This window comes from Sinohyriopsis cumingii, chromosome 4, assembly GCF_028554795.1.
Source record: "Sinohyriopsis cumingii isolate HCF-2022 chromosome 4, ASM2855479v2, whole genome shotgun sequence".
Classification (NCBI taxonomy): Eukaryota; Metazoa; Mollusca; class Bivalvia; order Unionida; family Unionidae; genus Sinohyriopsis; species Sinohyriopsis cumingii.
In genome coordinates this window covers 26,998,450-27,014,741 of record NC_142964.1, presented here as the reverse complement: position 1 = coordinate 27,014,741, position 16,292 = coordinate 26,998,450, and the positions used below count along the sequence as shown (strand labels likewise).

General features: G+C 36.2%; 1 protein-coding gene across 1 annotated transcript in view; it reads left to right on the top strand.

Annotated features, from left to right (window-relative positions):
- Positions 1-16,292, top strand: part of LOC149800851 (uncharacterized) — an 84,380-nt gene that overhangs the window by 26,772 nt on the left and 41,316 nt on the right. Inside the window, exons 8-12 of the mRNA XM_089954864.1 lie at positions 1,597-1,722; positions 2,110-2,181; positions 2,647-2,774; positions 5,454-5,549; positions 14,135-14,224. Of these exons, the coding sequence (XP_089810990.1) occupies positions 1,597-1,722; positions 2,110-2,181; positions 2,647-2,774; positions 5,454-5,549; positions 14,135-14,224 (512 nt within the window). The remainder of the gene's footprint in view (positions 1-1,596; positions 1,723-2,109; positions 2,182-2,646; positions 2,775-5,453; positions 5,550-14,134; positions 14,225-16,292) is intronic.

The following is a 16,292-nucleotide window of genomic DNA, read 5'->3' as shown; positions in this document are numbered from 1 at the left end:
TCATTCACAATATGACTGCAAATTTCAATTTTAACTAGACACGCCATTTTCTTTCGAAAGTTATGTCGAGCGCGCGACTAAATTCAAATTTATCTGGGCGGAGTTATGTGCGCATTAATAATGATGTCATTGTGTAATGACAAATCTGCGCTTGTGTATTTAGTTTGGATTACGGCATTCATTCATTTACATTGTTTCTTGTAGTGTATTTTGTTTATATAATTAAACCTTAGGTAGAATTTTTGAAAATGAGCATATAATAAAAAGGTTACTGCATTTGTATGGGAAAATATGAACTCGTTTTGTCGGAAGGATATACTGCACTTACAAGTTCGTGCAGTATTCCATCCCAAAACTCGTTCATATTTTCCCATACAAATGCAGTAACCTATAACTACCAGTCTTTGTTACCAAACAGGACGTCACTAATATTAAGCACCAAACATGACGTCTCTAATATTAAGCACCAATCAGGACGTCACTAATATTAAGCACCAGTCTTGGCTACCAAACAGGACGTCACTAATATTAAGTACCAGTCTTGGCTCCCAAACAGTGGACGTGGTTGATGTCCCGATCTGATCTTCTACCTTATAATGGAGCAAATACAACTATTTTCAAGGACGACTTTATTTAAAATCTATTACTTAAGTAGAGTTCTGTTTTTCAGGAAGTTTGGCTAATGATAAAGTTATTAGAAATATATCAAGTAAATTATATTGGAATGTAATTGGTAATTAGTTTCCCATATAAGGCTTGCTATGCAATTTTGGATATTCTACGATTCATTTTCAATGCATGCCATATTTACAACGATCCGTTTAGGTTTCCAAATAAGGCAGCAATGTCCTTATATGGCATCAAAAAATGAGGGTTAAAACGGAAGAAGCTATCAGTTGAATTAATACGGCGGACAATAACAATTATCAGATAAAGGAGGTAAACGATATTTTACACGTCTTTCTACAATGATATACAGCAACTTTGGTAATATATACGAGGAATATTTAATTTCCTGTCGTATATTTGAGGATAATCTTCAACATTATGTTTTATAGCAGACGGGAAAAGTGCCGGATGTGAATCACATCTGGCTGCGCCGTTGATATACATAGGTTCATGTTAATAACCCGTCAAAGAAGTAGGGGTACTAATATTAGCACTATGATTTCATATGAATGTCACAACCCTAAACGCTGACCCTTTACCTATGGTTTCATGATTCTATTGAAAACAATATAAATGTAATAACCCTAAAACCTGAACCTCTGCAAATGATTTCATCATCATAACCCTAAACCTTCACAATCTACCAATGATTTTACGATTCCACTGAAAACAATATAAATGTAATAACCCTAAACCCTGACGCTCTACCAATGATTTCATGATTCCATTAAAAACAATATAAATGTAATAATCCTAAAACCGAAACCTCTGCAAATGATTTCATCATAACCCTAAACCCTGACGCTCTACCAATGATTTCATGATTCCATTGAAAACAATTTGAATAGTTTTAAGTAAAAATGCCATTTGATTTTTTAACTCCTAATAATAACGGGGACACGACAATAACGACAACGATGATTTCAGAAATTGATGTAATTCAACCGATGGAGGGAGGTTTAATGGAACACATTGCTGTTGTGACGTTTGGCCATGAGACATGTGTACTCCAACACTTTAGTACAGACTACAAAGAAGTACTAACAAAAATACGTAAGCATGACAATTCTGTTTATTTATTTATTTAATTGCTTGTTTATTTATCTATTTATTTATTTATTTATTAAAATTAGGTGAAGGGACAATTCCAACACTTTTTTTAGAATTTATAGGACTTTTAACAAAGGCAATTAATCAGACACAGATTTTAGATACATTTCGAACAGGTTTGAAATCTAGAGCTAGTATAAATTGTACAATGAATGAGTTTCATTAATGTCATGTTCTTGCCAAAATGGTGGAAGCAGAAGCTTATATAAATAACAATTCCATGAAACAAAGAACTTCATGTATTAATAGGATTTAAAAGGTGATTGTTATTTACGATCATTTTGATCCGTATGCTATAAGAATATTGTTAATATGGCTTCATTATTTCAGACATGATAAATCCCGAAGGTTCCACACCTATGTACTGGGTATTGCATCTGTGTGAGGCGATATTGTCAGAAAGTAAGGAACCTTTCTTTCCCAATGACAGTTATGTATAAAGTGACATTTGCAGCAATGGTCAAATTTAACAAACGTACAAGTAGCACTAGCAGTAGTAGCGATTCTCGTTATGCAGAAGAAATTAGATTTTAAAAAGAGGCATATATATACTTTGTGTAAGCAGCAATTTCTTTTCAGATCTTTCACAACCAAGCATGAATTTCATCTGAAATAACATTTTGATGATGCAATGTATTTCTACTTTTAATTACTGTTTTCGTGTAAAGCTATAGAGTTTTTTATGTATAACATGAGTAAAGTCACACTGTTACCTTCAAGAACCATACCACACACAGTTTATAGTATGCATAACTATCTTAGCACCTTTGTATGAATGGGAAATTGTTTCTTATACATGTACTGCTACAACATAATATTCGTCAAAATATGTCTCATCATTGATAGACTATAAATTGCTTTTTACAGCGTATGCCCCGCTGCTAAGAGACTTCAGGATAGATGCGAGGTTGCTTATGATCACAGATGGAAGACCAACAAATAGATTCATTACCGGTGGACAAGATGTGCCTTTGAGATCCGAAGAAGAACAAATGGTTTCTTAAAATTTTTGTTTCTCATTGGCTAAGGTAGCTATTTTGTGAGAGAACATCATCTCAATATTGTTAGCAAACGGACTGGCATAAAACAAGTAATTGTATGCTACATAGACAGAGAGGGTCAAGAAATAATTCTTGTAAATGAAGGATGCTGCTCATGCTTAAGTAGGGTTATGGCAGGGTTATGGTAGGGTTATGGCAGGGCTATGGCAGTAAAGTTTCTCTAGGGGAATCAGTCAGCTCTGTTTACAAACAAGAACTACCGTTACAAAATAATGTATGCTTTGCTTCTGTAACAATGCAAAATAATGATACAATGTTACCGATTATCAAGCTTTTTCCCTTTGTTGCAGTTTATATTTCTGACACTCGCGCGCGCGAATTATATTAGAAACTGCTATCCCTAAATCAGCGGACAAACAATGCTTCGGATATGCCAATTGGTTACAAAGAACTTTAGAAAACTGAAGATGGCATGCCTATTCCATAATGCTTTTATATTTCAGGTCCCTAAGGTTTTTTCCCTCACATACACACAGTTTTGTTTAGTTACATAAAAAGCAAATTTAACGTCATTATAAATGATACTATTGTTATCAAACTACTCATTCAATTTCTTATAATATCTCGCGTACGTGGTAATTTAATGTTTCTTATATATGTGTGTGTGTGTGTGTGTGTGTGTGTGTGTGTTACAGCACTTGCCTTTTACTCACTGAATATACGATACAAGTCCAGTATTTGTTCATTATTGGGTTTATTGTGCATTGAGGTTGATAAGTGGAGATTGAAACATTGTTACATACACCCTACAAATACAATAAAAGTACATTTACTACAACAATAAATAATACCGTCATCAGTGCATTATTGTTCTGCATGTTTTACATTGATTCTGTTTACAGTACATTCAATACGAATAACTTACTACACCATGTATTTATTAATTATCCATCTAGAGAGATAGTGAATCAAATAAACCTCAACAACAGTCTTCAGACCAAATGTAGAGAGCAGACAGACAGACAAGTGTATGGACAGAACGATAGGCTCATAAAAGAATATGCAGGTTGATAACCCATTAAAATGTACTAAAATACATCAACATGCATTCCAGAGAAATATACAGAGTACATATAAAATAAACTGTTACATTAACCATATTATAAATCTATTTACCGTATCATATGGGACAAAGGCCAATTCACATTGTCCATGCGGCAAAAGAATCGTCAGGCATTTTTCTTACTGCAATCTACGACCAGCACCCTTCAGAAGCTCCAAAGGAATGACTACCACTAATATGCTGTTCATGTTTATACAGACAAGTAGCAAACTAACCAATCAGAAAGTTACGTACCACTTGTCATACAATGAACAGTAATCAGGGTAGCTTCATTGCTCAGTGAACAAAACTCTAACAGTAATCCTGGTTCAAGGTTACCTAAATGGCTAAATATGTGTGAAATGAGAATAACACAATAATTGCAACTGATGACTTTATTTCACTCATTAATAAACGTTAACTACATAAAATAATAAAATACCCACTTCTGCCTAATTAAAAGATGAACATATAAAATTATAAAATATATGCTCCTGACCGATTGACGAAAATAAAATAATTCAATGCTTATCGTTTGAAAACCAAATATTGTCACTAGAATATTCTGTTCAAAATAGTACTTATTATGGACACAAGAGATACTACCCATGTTTTATCAAGACTCGCGATATGTCGGCCTATTCTACGCATGTCTTTGAAGAGATGTAATAGGTATGCACCGAACTATGGAAATGGGATACATTACATTGGATTATTTACCGCCAGCATTTCAACCAAAGAACTTTGCAAGGTTTATAGTTTGTGTGAGAAAATATTTGGTTGAAGAGAAACAATAACTTAGATGTAATGTGCTTACAACGTCTAGTCTAAAAAAAACATACGAAATTATGAAACAGACTATATGCCCAGGAATTTCTTCACAATCTCGCTTCAGCTGACAAGTTGGTAAGCAGACGATAAATTAGATGTGGGACAAAGTTTTGCAAAATTAGTAACATGCTCATGGTTAAACATGTCTATGTTTTAAATAATGAATTTATTTATATGATTTTAAAAAATAAATATTACATAGGTTTTGATGAATGGGAGTATATATTACAGATTCTGGGCCACAAGTTCAAAGGTCGTAGGGTGGATCTTCATGTTGACATTTAGAAGGCATTTTTTCGTATGCATTCAAAAAAGGAATGTGGATATTATTTTACGCTTTATGAATATTATTTACCTAAAATAAAGGATGATCGTTCTTTCCTGATATAACTGGATTTTTGATCAAAAACAACACGTGATCCAATGTTTACGGAAATTGACGTATCATTGCGCAGAATAGTGCGACGCGAACAATAAGCCGAATAAGAAAAGAAGAAAAAAAACACAAATATATATATATATATATATATATATATATATATATATATATATATATATATATATATATATATATATATATATATATATATATATACATATATATATATATATATATATATATATATATATATATATATATATATATATATATATATATACATGCATGCATGCATACATACATACATACATACATACATACATACATGCATACATACATGCATACATACATATCGTTTCAGGAAAAGGAGGATACAGCAAGGAAATTAATAATACTTCAGTCTTCATTCCCTATGCTAAGAGTATATCCAGTTACAGTCGGCAACAAATGTGATATGGTGAGATAAAACAAATTTTGTCAAATTTTGTAATTATACTTTAAGTCAGTTAAAGCTGTCTTGGGTAAATTCTTTTAGTTCAGCCTTGATGTTGTTGTCACATAAAGATGCGGCTGTTACAATTCAAATATTAATTCAATAGGGCTCAATAAAGGATTTGAAGGTAATGCAAGTGTCATTAATGTTAACCACTACACTCACAAGATAATGTATAGTACTGGTGTTTCAACTATGTAACTTGTGTTATAGCAAGTTTATATAAAAAAATATTAAAACTTGTAATAAATGATATAGCATTTTCCATACGACAAAACTACAGAATGAATTCAGCAGCTGGCAAACTGCAAGATACAATGACGCAGCAGGAAAGTAGATATAAGCACTTGCAAGCAGTTTACAGTTTGCATCTATGAAGAATAGAAAATTCATGACTAGAATTATGAATGTAGCACTTGCAAGCAACCATTCACAATAATGCAGACCGAAAGTAGCATTTGCAAACTGCCACGTACAGTTTGCATCAATGAAGAATGCAATATACATGGATAGAATTATGAAAGTAGCACTTGCAAGCAGCCATTTACAATAATGCATTAAGGATAGAATTAGAATTTTGGCGGTAATTCCCCTCCATAGTTATTAGCATAACATGCCGTGTTATGGCAGATATGTCACATATTGAAAACAAATTTCCGCATTTCATCAGCACGATATAAATTTTATCATGCAAACTAAATGTATTTTTGGACAAGTCCAATGGGCACCCCACTTGGCTCCAGGAGTCAGACTATTTGATAGTTTGAGCTCTGTACACGAAGATCCATATATGGAGTTATATTTTGCATGGAACTGAATAACGTTTTGCATAAGCACGTGAATTTCCATATATGGAGTTATCTGTTGATATATGCAGCTGAATGAAACTTTAAATCCTTGGCAATTGTAGATTCTATCGAAGGAAACTTTATATTCTCGCCGATCGCTGATTCTATCGAAGGAAACTTTATATTCTCTACGATAGCTGATTCTATGGGAGGAAACTTTATATTCTCGCCAAACGCAGATTTTATCGGAGGAAACTTTATATTCTCGCCGATCGCTGATTCTGTCGGAGGAAAAGTGCTATGTAACTGGTCCAATTCTGAATATATAGCGTTCTTTCTCAAGATAATGAGTGGAATGAAGAGACATGAAATCATGTGAAAGTATTCCCAATATTTAGTCTTGTTTGCATCTATGTGAATGGACAGCTCCGGTGGCCTAGTGGTTAGAGCATCCACCTCGGATGTTCGATCCCCGGTTGAATCATACCAAAGACTTGTAAAAATATTACTAACGGCTGCCTCGCTAGGCACTCACACTTAAGAGGCTAGTGTTAGGACTGGTCGGCCTGGTGCCAGGACAATGTGACTGGGTGGGACATCATGCTACATGTCTACGACATGATGCCCTAGTGCTAGGCATCACTATAAACTTCCACACTACAGACATCGTAGCTATAATACTGAAACGTTGATAATAACACTGGTCAACAGTGAAATCATTACTGACTTGAAAAGGCCCTAATCTGTAGTATTTTGGTGTGCCGAACACGAATATAACCGTGAAAAATTTGTATTGGCTCTCGTTTTGAAGATATTCATATACCTCATTTTCTATGTTTCACTGTGTAAATTTCTCCAGTAGGACTGCAGCAACATCCGGAATAATGATGTAACATTGCATAATACCATCATGCTCACATCATCCACAGTTGATTGCATCATTTTCTGATGCAATGCAATACTAATGCCATGCGGCTGCTGAAGTAAGTTGACGTCAGCAGTGTACTATACATGTGTAGGCCTATTATACTAATGCCAGGCGGCTGCTGAAGCTGACGTAAGCAGTGTACTATATAAAGCCCAATCAGATAGGTTCAGCATTTAAAATATTTTAGACGTTGTGCGAGACAGTTCAAGCTACTGTTACATAAAACTTATTATTTTATCCATTTACGTACAATAAAGAACAGTAATGCCTCGAAAGTGTGTTAATACCGCGGACAATTTTTGCTATATTTGTGGGGAAGTGACATTTGCCAACCAGAAGAAAAGTATCAATTCTCAAGTGAAGAAGGCATATCATCTTTACTTCGGATGCAAGGTTGGTGACCAAGACAAGCCTTGGGCTCCGCATATATGCTGTGCTACATGTACAACACAGCTTTCACAGTGGTTGAATTGCAAAAGGTCATCAATGCCGTTTGCAGTCCCAGTGGTGTGGAGAGAGCCAAGCAACCACCTAAATGACTGTTACTTCTGCTTGGTTCCTCCTCTTTCCGGCGGAATAACGAAGCGAAAGAAGTCGAGAATAGTCTACCCAAACATTCCGTCTGCATTGAGACCAGTTCCACATGGTGAGGGACTTCCTATTCCAGAACCTCCAGCAGAATATTCTCTTGATTCATCTGACGAAGACAAAGGTGAGTCGACCTGTTCTTCTCCTGGTCCATCAGCATGCAGTGATCCAGATTTTCACTGTGGTGCATCATCAACCCCACACAGAATAACACAGGAAGAACTAAATGACCTGATTCGTGATTTGGATTTATCAAAGAACAAGGCAGAATTGCAAGGATCAAGACTCCAACAATGGAATCTTCTAGAAGAAGATGTCACAATTACTGCATATTGAAAGCGCCACCAGCAATTGGAGCCTTTCTTCAGAAAGGAAAGTAATCTGATATTCTGTTCCGATATTGAGGGCCTCATGAATGCTTTAAAAATCACTCATGACCCACAAGAATGGAGACTATTTGTGGACTCTTCGAAACTGAGTCTCAAGGCTGTGCTTTTGCACAATGGAAACATTCTTCCATCTATTCCAGTAGCGTATGCTGTCCACATGAAAGAGACATACGATAACTTAAGGCAGCTACTGAATTCCATTGAGTATAACAAGTACAGCTGGCACCTCTGTGGTGATTTGAAGGTAGTTGCCCTTTTAATGGGACTGCAGCAAGGATATACAAAATACATGTGTTTCTTATGCGAGTGGGATAGCCGAGCAAGGGAAATGCACTACATGAGGAAGGAATGGACTCACAGGCAGAATGTAGCCATTGGAGAGAAGAATATCCAACACCCAGCTCTGGTTGAGGCTCAGAAAATCTTGCTACCACCCCTTCACATCAAACTAGGTTTGATGAAGAACTTCGTGAAAGCCATTGACCGGACTTTGCCAGCATTCCGATACCTGCATGAAAAATTCCCTCGACTCAGCGAAGCAAAGATTAAAGAGGGAGTTTTTGTGGGTCCTCAGATTCGAGAGCTTTTCAAAGATGACCGGTTCAACAACTTGCTGGAAGGTGACGCGAAACAAGCATGGAATGCTTTTCGCCTAGTTTCTACAAACTTCCTCGGAAATGTTAGGGCAGAAAACTATAAGGAACTAGTAGAAGACATGTTGATGAAGTATAAGAAACTTGGCTGCAATATGTCTCTAAAGATTCACTTCCTTCATTCCCATTTGGATTTCTTTCCTAGCAACTGTGGTATTGTTAGTGATGAACACGGCGAACGTTTTCATCAAGATATCGCAACAATGGAACAAAGATACCAGGGAAAATGGTCCACTACAATGCTGGCTGACTACTGCTGGACACTCCTCAGAGATGCTCCCGAACAGCTGTACAAGAGACAGGCGAAGAAATCTAAGATGTAGTCAATGACTTGATTTTTTATAGGTAGGCTATTACAGTTGACCTTTTACTATTGGAATGCATTTCGTTATGTAAACATTAATTTCTTGCAGATTACAAAAAAACTAGAGCCAATTTTGCAATTTGACTGTCATATTCGTGTTCAGCACATAAAAATTGATAAGAATTGACTAATTTTATTTCAGTAACATGACTTTTGTAAAAATTTGTTGTCCAGTGTAATACGTTAAAAATCCAAAACACACCCACACACGCACAGACACGCAAATATTTGTGAATGAGTACAAGTCTAATGAATTTTATAGAGATATATCGTGATATGATATATATATTGATTTTGTATATTCGTCGTCACCATACAGTTGGGATACAGAATTTGAGCGGTAACCATTAGCAGCATTTGAACCTGTCTCTATGGATTTCGTACGTACAATCCTGATGAAGAGACCACTAAAGTCATGTGAACTTGATCCAATTAGAACACCACTGCTGCTTGATTGCTTAGATCCAGTATTGCCTTCACTAACTGATGTTATTAATACCTCTCTCTCATCCGTGGAATTTCTATCATTTTTCAAAACTGCCATTGTAAAGCCTCTGCTGAAGACCATAACGATTTAACAAAACTACCACCCAGGTTCTAATCTCCCATTCATATCAAAAACCTTAGAAAAGGTTGTTCTATCCCAGCTTGTATCTCATCTAAGTTCAAACAGTCTTTTTAGCAATGTACAATCTGCATATCGCCCTTGACACAGTACTGAAACTACTCTTCTAAAAGCAGTTAATGACATTCTCTCTGCGTTGGATAGCGGAAAGATTACAGTCCTCACCCTCCTTGATTTGTCTGCAGCATTTGACACAATAGACCATGATATATTACTTCACCGTCTCCAGCATGTATTTGGCATTCATGATACAGCCTTACTGTGGTTCAAGTCCAACTTGGTCAACAGGACACAAATTGTATCTACAAATGGAATACACTCCAGCCCAGTTGATCAATGTTGTGGTGTTCCACGGGGGTCTGTTCTTGGACATGTTCTCTTCATTATGTACACTCAGTCGCTCTCAAGTGTCATAGATCATCATCCAGTGTCTCACCAGTTGTACGCTGATGACACCCAAATATACAAATGTAGCCACGCAACTGAAGTTGACGCTACCGTCCCAGGTGTAGAGATGTGCATTTCTGATGTGAAATCATGGATTAGATGTAACAAGCTGCAGATGAATGATGATAAAACTGAGGCCATTCTGATCACAACACAAAGACTTTCTCAGTCACATCCTTTAAATCAAACAGTAAATATCAGCAACACCAACATTAAATTCACACAATCAGTACGAAACCTAGGTGTTACTCTGGACAGTACTCTCACATTGCACCAACATGTCATGAACATATGCAAGGCTGCATATCTTCAGCTGAGACACATCAGCTCAATTCGCAAATATCTTTCAGTTGATGCCACTAAAACAGTCGTGTGTTCATTAGTACTTTCAAGACTGGACTATTGTAACTCAGTTCTGTCTGGTTCATCTCAATATCTGCTCCAGAAACTACAAAAAAGGTCAAAAACACAGCTGCTCTGATCATACTTAGAGTACCACGATCAGAGCACACCTCCCCGCTGCTCTGTATCCTACACTGGCTATCCATTCGATCCAGAATCAAACTAAAAATTTGTTTTCTGTGCTACGTTTCACCGTCGGACTCTAGTCCAACATACCCATTCGACCTCACCCATGTGTACACACCAGCAAGATACTTACGCTCCTCTTCTGACAATCGTATACTCCTTATTCCCACTATGAAAACAAAGTCATATGGACAGCGTTCTTTTGCATACCAGGTCACAGCAACGTGGAATGAATTACCCACTGAACTTAGACACAAAGACACAGTGATCACATTCAAGAGGGCTCTCAAAAATCACTTATTTCGACTGCAAGAACAAACTTAAAGACCTAATAATGTTTCCTGCCTTAAATATTCTCAGCATGTTTTTTAATGTTTTCTAATTTCACGGTGTTTGTTTTTGTAATCATATCATTATATGTTTTTTTATCTTATAGGTGTTGTCTAATGTTGTAAAGCGCTTAGAGCTTCTAAAGATTAGGCGCTATACAACGTCCTCATTATTATTATTATTATTATTATTATTATTATTATATTGGGGATTTTTTATCCATGTATAGGATTGCATGTACATCTACATTGTCACGTTTGCTCAGGCCAGTTCGTAAGTCGTGTATAAATTAAGGTATTAGTACAAGCCATGGTTGCTGTATAAATATGCCGCAGGCTCGAGTTAATATGATACGCAAGGTTATCGTGACTAGAGAGAAGATCCGACACTTGGATAGGCACAGGCTTTAGATCGAGCGACTTCCCACCTATGTTTTACAAAGATCAGAGGAGCCCCCGAGGACCAGTACGTGTTCTAAATCCGTCCCCACGTGCACAGACAGCGAGAAGGACATTGTCCGCTAAGTCTGTTTTGATCGAATCAAAGAGACATCCAATCGGAATAGAGACGGAGGGTGTGGTAACAATTTCAATCCGAATTATAGCTTCTAACTAGCAAGCAAAAATTTAGTTCACCTGGGACGATTGCTGAGCAAATTGGATTACTCCGAGAAAGCCACTCGTAATTTGGCAGGAAAACTTAGAAACTGACTCTAAGGAAAGACAAAGCTTCGTAAAGGTCAGTAAGTTATTTGCTCGATTTTTGCAGAATATTACGGCATTGTAACTGTAATTGTAATTATGGGTAGTATGTAGACTTAATTACTAGGTTCACTTAGTACGTAGAATCGCCTTTGTAGTGTTTAATTTACATGCGTATTTGAGAAATGAGTCTGAGTATTATGTAGTGAACTCTGTAGATTGTTAGCTTGTGGTCAGAATTGATGTTGCAATTTGCTAATAGGTTACCTCGTAGTAAATTAGTGCATTTATTCATGTGATATGTTAAAATTTACACATGCTTGAGTTGTGAATTTGGAAAATGGTTGAACTGTGTAAGATTATTTAATATGGTTGCATGGATATATCACAGCATGGATATTTGAATATTTGTGTACTTTGTATGAGTTGTAACGTAAAGAATGTGTCAGATTGCTGTGATATCGTTAAGTATAATGAGATTGGGAATACGTACTGATGTGACGCACTTATTGATGTATGTATGAGAAGTAATTGATACCTTGCTTTTATTACGACATTATTTTACCATACAACGACGTATGAGTATTTCGATGCGAATGAATGCGTGACCGAAGAAATTTAATAGCCGTTATCTGATGATAGGCTGGGTGTAGTGTGTGATGAGAGGGCTTAGGAAAATATTGTACTGTCCTTGTGTTTTCACGGGAAACTTTTGGGGGACAGAACTTCCGGTTCAGTTAAGTCCCGAGTCTCTAAGAGGGGAGACGGAAGTACGACTAGCAGAACAGTGTTAGTCGACAAGTCTAGTCGGGAGAGAGTCGAGGAGGAGGAGGAAAAGGAATCGAGGAGGAGAAAGTGGAGAAGGAGGAGGAGTATCGAGGAGTCGGTGGAGAGAAGGAATTTGGAGAAAGTCGGAAGGAAGAGGAAAAGGAATTGGAGGAAGAGAAAAGAAGAATACACAGATGAGTAGGATACAAGGACAGGTGGAAAGCTATCTCACACTACAAAATCAAATGATGCAATTGGCTATCACAGGGTCGAGCGGAAGGAGAGTACTTTGCAAATTTTAATCATGTCGTTATTGAATTGTCATTAAATTGTTATTAGTTGAATTTCACTTTTCTGTATATTCAATCATTTAACCGTCGGCATTGCTGATTGGGGGCTCAGAGCTTTACGTCTGTATTTCACTAATTTAACTTCCAACCAAATCGAGTCTGGGTGGGACTTCTATAATAATTTAAATAAATATCGGAAGCTCCCCATCCTAGACTTACCACAGTGACGGCATAACAACCCCGACACGCCACATACATAAGTAATCATTTAAGTCAATTTAGAAAGTTAGAATACCTTATTTATAGGATGGCCTGTCCATGTCTAGAACTCCACCGAATTATAATTATTAAGGTATAGGACCATGTGTGTAATTGGCTGTTTGATGAGTTGCTATGCGGTAAACCATCCGTACTCGCTGATGCCTTAAGTTAATCTGCAAACAGCAAAGATCATGATCTGTCTTATCATAATGGGCATGCAGATCAGGGTCTACGCTGTTTGCTACTCCTAACAAACTGCAAAGACCCAGACCTTCCGGCGAATAATGCGCCGGCAGATCTGGGTATGTGCAGTTTGCAGTTGGACTCATGTTATAAGCGAGTTGATACGGTAACACTGTGCGTTGCAATTATATGAACCGGCATTTTATTCCCCAGCTCTGGCGCCAGGACGCTTATGTAGAATCAGTGTACATTTTGTTCTTCAAAATAGCAATGCTTAACAGTTTTAACTTATTTAGCTTTTATAGGGCTGTATATGTAAACTGCGTTTGCATGTAAAGTATGAAAAATTCCGTTATAAGGTTATCAGATACAACGATATGTACGTTACTAAGACAAATAATTTGTAGATACTTCTTTCATTTTAGTGAGTACTCTAAACTCCGTACATCACGAAGCCGAAGGGAAAGGTCAATATAATTTGGCTATATTCACAGTTTGTTATAGCCGGGTAAAATATTATATCCGACACAGTGACCTTCGATAACAACTCATATTTCTTTATATATAATTTCATTCTAACAATCTTTAATTAATGTCATTAATTATAATGATGTTCGGATATAACGAGAGGATTTGTGGATTATTATGATTATTATCAAATTCAGAGTGTAGACATTGTTTATATTTTCACTATGTTTTAATGTAGGAATTTCTGTCGGCGATGGCTGATTCCACAGGAGGAAAAGTAATGACCTTGTCAGACTGGCCAGTGATGGCACATTTTGGGAAGAAAATGGTATGTACATAAATGATATGCGGAATATGTAAAAGTGAACTTCCTGTAATGACATTTAGTAATCATTAAATACATTTAAATAAAATTTCACCATAACCACCCTATCATATACATGTAATTTTTTGTATATAATGTTGAAGTACATTTTGTTTGCACATGAATGTCACAAAAGTTTAATTTTACGGTAGTCTTTATTTTTTTTATATATATAAGTCAACATTTGTAATTCAGAGTAATTAAGCGCTTGGCATACATTTCAGCGTGTAATTAGAATGAAATACATAACACACTGAATGATGTGGTATACATTTCATCGTGTAAATAGAATGAAACACTTAACACACTGAATGATGTAGTATACATTTCTGCGTGTAATTATAATGAAACACTTAACAAACTGAATGATGTGGCGTTCATTTCAGCGTGTAATTAGAACGAAACACTTAAAACACTGAATGATGTGGCATACATTTATGCGTGTAATAAGAATGAAACACTTAACACACTGAATGATGTGGCATACAATTTTGCGTGTAATAAGAATGAAGCACACGAGACAATGAATGACATACATTTCTGTTTGTAATGAGAATGAAACAAATGACACGCTGAATTATGTGGCATACATTTCTGCATGTAATACAAATGAAACATACAAGACAATGAATGGAACATATTTCTGCATTTAATAACAATGAAACACACGAAACATTGAATGGCATATATTTCTACGTGTAATAAGAATAAAACACACGAGATACTGAATGGAACAAATTCTTCTATTTAATAACGATGAAATACACGAGACATTGAATGGCATACATTTCTACATGTATTAAGTATAAGATACGTGACGTTAAATGGCATGTATTTCGATGTGTAATGAGTATAAAATACGTGACGTTAAATGGCATGTATTTCGATGTGTAATAAGAATAAAACACGTGACGTTAAATGGCATATATTTCGATGTGTAATAAGTATTAAACACGTGACGTGAAAGGGAATGTATTTCAGTGTGTAATACGTGTAAAACACATGACCTAAATGGCATGTATTTCGATGTGTAATAAATACAAAACACGTGAGGTATTGAATGATGAAGTGACTAGATCAGTAGCCATTTTAATTAACTATATTAATTAGCCATAAGAAGATTTGAAGCGACAACTCTAACTGGATTAAAGCGTCGTGTTTAAAACCACAATAGTAGTATAGGGGGCCACTATAGCCTCAATGGGAATTAGCATTACAGAACCCCCCTGGGCCACTATAGCCTCAATGGAAATTTAACATGGAGAAAAACCCTGGGCCACTATAGCCTCAAGGGGAATTTAACATGGGAAATAGTCTTGGGCCACTTTAGCCTCAAGGGGAATTGAACATGGGGAATAAAGTGTGGGTCTATCTAGGGACAAGGGGAATTGAACATGGGAATAGAGTGTGGGTCTGTCTAGGGACTAGGGGAATTTAACAAATGGAAATTGAACATGGTGGGTCTGTATAGCGTCAAAGGGAATTGAACATGGTGGGATTGTCTAGGGACAATGATGGTAGAGGGTCAAACACAACAGAGACAGAGACATACATACACTAGTACAAGCATGAGATTTATATATAAAGCATTACCAAGACCTGAAATCTTGCTGGGGTGTTCAAAAATTTGCATAATTGTAATGATGCTATAAATAGCTATAATCAAGGAAATGCTCAACTACAAAATGGATGTGACTAAAAGTAACGCTAAAATGACGAAATTGTCCCAGAATTTAAAGGAAAATCAACATATCCCCGAAAATTAAATTACAACGGTTTAGAATAAAATAGATAAAATTAGTAACTACTTACAAAATCAACTTGTGTGACGATCGTCGAAAAACACCCATGTATCTATTTATAGCTATAATCAGCTAAAATTCCTATGAAATTCCACTATCTATTTATAGCTCCAACCTGTGGGTTATTCCTTTGGAAAATCCCATTATCTTTTAATAGCTCAGCTTGAGTGACGTTCCTGTTTATGAACTCTAGTACATATGTATAGCTACAACCTGTGGAAATCCCCAAG